At 56.9% G+C, this 5,596-nt stretch overlaps 1 protein-coding gene and 1 long non-coding RNA gene across 2 annotated transcripts; both read right to left on the bottom strand.

Annotated features, from left to right (window-relative positions):
* Window positions 1-627: 627 nt before the first annotated feature.
* LOC309682566 lies at window positions 628-2,171 on the bottom strand. Its single transcript, XR_014270131.1, has 2 exons — window positions 2,068-2,171; window positions 628-1,938 (listed from the first exon to the last, which is right to left on the bottom strand). It is a non-coding gene; the product is annotated as an uncharacterized lncRNA (long non-coding RNA).
* A 123-nt stretch (window positions 2,172-2,294) lies between these two features.
* LOC309682581 (guanylate-binding protein 1-like) lies at window positions 2,295-5,256 on the bottom strand (the record flags this gene model as incomplete). The annotated part of the gene is made up of 7 exons (XM_082496694.1): window positions 5,036-5,256; window positions 4,818-4,945; window positions 4,270-4,379; window positions 3,752-3,954; window positions 3,392-3,634; window positions 2,812-3,092; window positions 2,295-2,507 (listed from the first exon to the last, which is right to left on the bottom strand). Coding segments are annotated over exons 1-7 (1,371 nt in total), but the record flags the coding sequence as incomplete, so codon positions are not given.
* Between the last annotated feature and the right edge of the window lie 340 nt (window positions 5,257-5,596).

Below are 5,596 nucleotides of genomic sequence, written 5' to 3'. Positions count from 1 at the left end.
GTAGACGTGGTACTTGGGGACATGATTTAGAAGTGGTTTTGTCAGGGTAGCTTAGTGGTTGGACTTGATGCTCTTCAAGGTCCCTTCCAACCTCAGCAATCCTATGGTTCTATGTGGTGGGACGGCTCCCAGGACTAGAGTGTGGCAAGGGAGGGTCTCACGGTGTGGGGGCTCAGGAGGGCAAAGAGCACCGGCACAGGAGCCTGTGGAGGAGCAGAGCCTGGGCTTTGTCCTCGGGAGCTTCCCCAGGACCTTGCTGGGTGAGCAGGGGCTGTGCTCTGCAGACCTTCCTCTCTCACGGGCAGACCTCCCCTGCAGGGATGGAGTGCCCACAGCGCAGGAAAGTCTTTCCAGGGGCTAGTGCCTCTGGCGTGGCGGGGGTGACTGCCTTGGGAGCAGCCCCTCTGTCCAGAAAGAACTCAAAACCCTCTACTCCTTCACCTTACTGCAACGGTTAGTGTCCCTGCTTCTTCTCATGCTGCAGGTGAACATTTCATTCCCTGCAGGGAAGAGGGACACCCCTTTGCCCATGGGTGTCGTGGGTTGACCCCGGAAGGCAGCTAAGCCCCACACCACTTGGGGGATGGAGGAGACAATGGGAAGGGTGAAAGTGAGACAACTCATAGCTCACGATAAAGACAGTTTAATAGATAAAGCCAAAGGTGCCTGTGCAAACAAAGCAAAAGAAGGGATTCATTCTCCACTTCCCATCGGCAGGCAGTCAGCCACCTGCAGGACAGCAGGGCTCCATCGTGCGTAGCGGTGACTTTGAAGACAAACGCCGTAACTCCAAACATCCCCCCTCCCTCCCGCTTTCCCCCGGTTTCCATTGCTGGGGCACAGGCTCATATGGTCCGGGATATCGCTTTGGTCAGTTGGGGTCAGCTGTCCCCGCCGTGTCCCCTCCCAACTCCTTGCCCACCCCCCACCTACTCCCTGGTGTTTGAGAAACAGAAAAGGTGCAGACATGCTTCGGTGACAACTAAAACAGGGGGGTGACACCAACAAATCCAAAACACACAACCACCCCGGCATCTAAGCAGAACATTAACTCTCTCCCAGCCAACACCAGTACAATGGGGGGGACACCTACCACGAACCCTCTGTACAGCAGCCACCTCCTGCTGTACCACCCCAGACACTCTCAGGAAGGGGCACTTGGGGATCTCTTGGGTCAAGAGAGACAAGAGGCAGCAGCATGCAGATGTGGTGAGCGAGCAGAGAGCACGCCCTCTGGGGACAACTTCCTCACCGCTTCAGAGGGAGAAGAGCCTCACGAAGGACCAGGGTGGGAAGAGCTACGGAGCAGAGGATGGCTTTCACCCACTGCTCCCTGGGTCACGGGCTCACTCCTTCTGGGTCCCTCTGCTCCGGACCGATGCCAAGCAAACCAGGTAGCGCCCACCACGGGGATTCCTGCTCTACTCACAACCTCCGCGCTCCTTCACGCTGCCGCAGTACGTGCCAGCCTAGGATATCAGCTAGTGGGCTTCAAGCTCTCTCGGGCGTGTTTCCCACAGCCCTGCTGAGGAGGTCTCTTGAAGAGGTGTGTTAGATCCCCAGGGACATGTTCTGAGCATGGCAAAATGCTCCCCGACCGCCCTCCGGGCATTATGGCCTTTCTGTGCCCCAGGCCACCCTGGCTGTAGACGTTCCCCGTGCCTTCAGGTCTACAGTGCAGTACAAGCGAACGTGGAGGTCACTTCCCTACTCTATAGCAAGCGTCTTGCAGGAAAGGCTTTCAAACTGTAACAGACTTCTACGTGGGTACTAAACACAGCGTCGTATTTGGCTACAACAGGAGTAAGAGTAAAGATATCAATCCTTGCATAAGGGGAAACACGAAATGTGTGACATTTGAAAATACACGGTCTCTGTTCATCCTCTTCCACTCGGCCTCCCACTCCTTCTGAGCTCTCTCATACTGCTCCCGCGCACCTGGTGACAGAGAAACAGAGGTGTTGCAAAGGCGGGAGCTGAGCCCCCAAGCTCCCAAGGACTACTCTTGTCCCCCCCACCAAGCTTGTCCCTCGACAGGCAGTGACATTTCTGCCCCCCAGAAGTTACTTTTCAGCTCCTTGTCCTTCTCTGCCAGGGAGATTTGGATGTTGATGATGATTTTTTCCAGAGCCTCTATGCGCGGGAGGAACTCCAGCAGGACAGCATAAGCCTGCAGGAGTACAGTAGAAGAGGAGTCGGGGGCAGAAAGAGCAGCAGGGGTGAAAAGGTTTCCTGGGGGAAGGGGATGGGACGTGGAGCCTCTCCCCTTGAAGGGGAGCTGCTCTTGTGCCTACCTTCACCCCCTTGCCAGGCAGCTCCCAATATTTCTCCAACAGTGCCTGCTGGTCTGCTTTGAACAGCTCATAACCCCCTGACACACTGTAGACACCAGCACTGATGTTTTTGTCTATGTCTTGGTAGAGGTTCCAGAGAGCAGCCTTGCAACTGAGACGGGACACCTCCTCGTTGGCCCTGCAGAACGTCGCCTTGATGGCCTCCACCTGGCTCTGTCCAGAAAGATGCAGAGCAAAGGCATCAGCCCAGGCTGAGCTGCGGCTGCTGCTCTCATTCTAGGCAAAAATCAAGCCCTGTTGCCAAAGAAATTGGGATCTCCATCTGTGGGGTAATCAGCTGGCAGGTGAGAGATGGGGAGGGCATTGTGCACCCATGGACATCTCTGCGCCAAGGTGCCCAGGAGCAGAGAGCATGCCAGGGACCACAGGCTTCACAAAACAGAGGGACAAGAATTAGTCAGCAGGAGAGGGGAAGCATGTCCCTGGGGGAATCAGGGTTGGGCTGGGGAGCACCTACTGTAAGATCTGCCTGGAAATGGCAGATGTCATCCTTGAATGCCTGTTTCTGGAACAGCTCCAGTGCCTCCCACTCGCACTGGCTGTGCAGATCCAGGAGCTCCTCAACGGTCTCCGTCGGCAGCTGCGCCCGCTGATCCATCAGATCCTGGTACAACTTCACAGCCTCTTCCACTGCCGCTGCATTTGCAATCTTGGCCAGGGCAAGCACCGCACTCTCCAGGCATGGCACTGACCCGCTCTGGATGGCCTCCACGTAGGCCTCTGCCAGTTTCCCCAGCACTGCCAAGGACGACCGAGGATGAGAGATCGGCAGCCCCAACACAACCCAGGCTCCCCTTCGGCCCCGGCTCCTGCCATATCCCTGCTGCCTCCCTGCCAGAGCCTGCCTCAACTTCTCTTCCAAACTCTTTCCCACCCGCCTCCAACACCCAGAACCTCCAAATCCAGAGGCAGGCACAGCAGCCAGCAGAATACCTCTCCCTTTCCCCACTGGCATCATTTCACTCTGCATTTGACCCCTCCCCAGACACAGTGCCAGGAGCTGCTGGCCACCCAATCCTCTGGACAGCTGTACTCACACGTCCCTGTTATGATGCTGCCACCGGGGATGGTCTTAGGTGAAGACTTCTCCCAGATGTGCCTGCAGAATTTCTCCACCTGCTGCTGGAATTCAGGATTGATCTCATGATCCTGAAGCTCCTCCAAGCGGACCAGGTCCCTCTTGTGGGCTGGCTGCTCAAAAACAAAGCACTTGCGATTTGGAAAGAACCTGCAGATGCATTCCCGGGGCTCATTGTAGCGCTGGATCTCTGGGCTGTTACCTGTGGGGTAAGGGGACACGGAGCAAGTTCACTGGGCTTGGGCTGCTCTTGACTTACCCTGAAATGCCGCTGAGTCTGGGGCTGGACGTCTCCAGCAGCACAGCACCATTCCCTTACCAGCCTTTAAATTCAGTGCCTTCTCCAAGTAGTCATCCTCAGAGATTTCCTTCCCATCCACCTCCATCTGCAGCGTGAAATCCCGGACAGTCCAGACAAACGTTGGGAAGAAGGAGACAAACTTTTCGGAATCCTTCCGTTTATCGTTACTCTGCTCGGGTGCTGCTTTCAACTTGACATGCTCGGACAGCTTCATCACATAGCTAGGGAGCTGGCTAAGGAAAGAGGGAGCTCTGCTCTGAAGGCAGGGGCATCGCCATCCTGCAAGCCCCCAGCACTTCCTGGGCAAGAGGGGAGACTCTGCGGGGACAGACAACTGCAGGGAACCACCGGAAGGAGGAGGGAGAAAAAGCCTCAGCCCTCAGCTCTACCACATGGCACTCCTGAGGACTCAAAGCACATCACTGGGCACCACCAGAAGGTTCTGCCACTGTTGGAGGAAGTAGCATTTGTCAAGCCCTTGCCCACCATACAGGCAGAGGAAGGCATCCCTGGTGCTGCTGTCCCACCAAGGATACTAAAGTTGCTCCATGGCCTGCTGGTCAATGGTGCCTCTGCTGTTGTAGATCAGGGTGCTGGAGAGCAGTAAGGTGAGCACAAAGATCCAGGTGTCGTTCTTGGTGTCGCCCTGGAACAAGAACCCATGGCTCTTGTTAACAACACTCCCAAAGTCTGAGCAGAACCCCAGAGCCCCAGACCCTGAGCACCCCTAACCAACATGCCATGGCAAGCCCAGTGTTTGGAGACATCCACCCCCATGCCACCCCCATATCTTTCTGCAGCCGCGTTATCCTCAACTCTTTACTCTCAGGGTGCCACCACACCTCTATCCAAGTGCTCCCTGAGCTCCTCGTTCCCGTTCTGCTGCTCTTTGCCAGAGAAGCAGAGGAATTTGGCACCTCGTCTACCCCAACCGCCTTCCCCGTGGCCGCCGGCTCTTCCCAGCACACAGGCTGAAGGCCTCCACCGGTGGTGGGAACACCTGCACTCTGGTCCCCGTGGCTGGGCCCTCAAGAGCTTCCCAAGTGCTGGGAATGCACAAAGGCAGCTTCCGCCTCTGCCACACCTTCTCCACGTCGCCCAGCCCTTCAGTGTCCAGCAGCACCAGAGTGTGTCCAGGCTGGCAGGGGTGAGGTACACACCACATCCAGACCCCTTTGGTGTGGGACTGCAGGCCGCAGCCCAGCGAGAAACCTGTGGGGAGGACGAACAGCTCTCCAGAGTGCTACATAGAGAGGGGGAAACCCAGGTACCTTGGCCAGCCGGGGCCGGGACCTCCCTCACCTTTCCTCTGACCAGCCAGCCTGTTCATGAGGTAGGACTTGCCAGTGCGGTACAGCCCTGTGATGCCCACCACCACCACAGGCTGGGTGATCTCCGACAGCACCTGCAGGGCCTCCTGATGCACCACCAGCCTCTTCGTCTGGCTGTTCTCTATGAGGCAGACAGGCTCCGGCATGTGCACTTCAGATGCCATTGCTGACGCAAACGCAGCCTGCGGAGGAGACGGCGAGACGGCATGCTTAACAAGGTGGGGGCACCCCACAGTCCAAACAGGGACAGTCCTTATCACCCTGCTTCATTTCTCCAAGCCAATCATGCTTTGCATCAAATTCCTTCCACCCCACCTCCTCTTTTGGCCCATCGCAAGCGATGCTGCCAAGACAACGACGACACTTAGGAGAGGTGCACAGCCCCTTCCCGTTGGCCACACAACAGGAATGGCTCAATTCCGCAAAGCCCACTGGGACCGTGGCAGTGCTCTGCATTGTGTCCTGAACCCCCCGTGGAAGTTTGCTGAGTGCCAAATTGTGCAGAAATGGGTGTGGGACAGAGCAATGGCCT

Source organism: Vanellus vanellus (assembly GCF_965231255.1).
Source record: "Vanellus vanellus genome assembly, chromosome: 30".
Taxonomy (NCBI): Eukaryota; Metazoa; Chordata; class Aves; order Charadriiformes; family Charadriidae; genus Vanellus; species Vanellus vanellus.
This window is presented reverse-complemented; position numbering and strand designations above follow the sequence as displayed.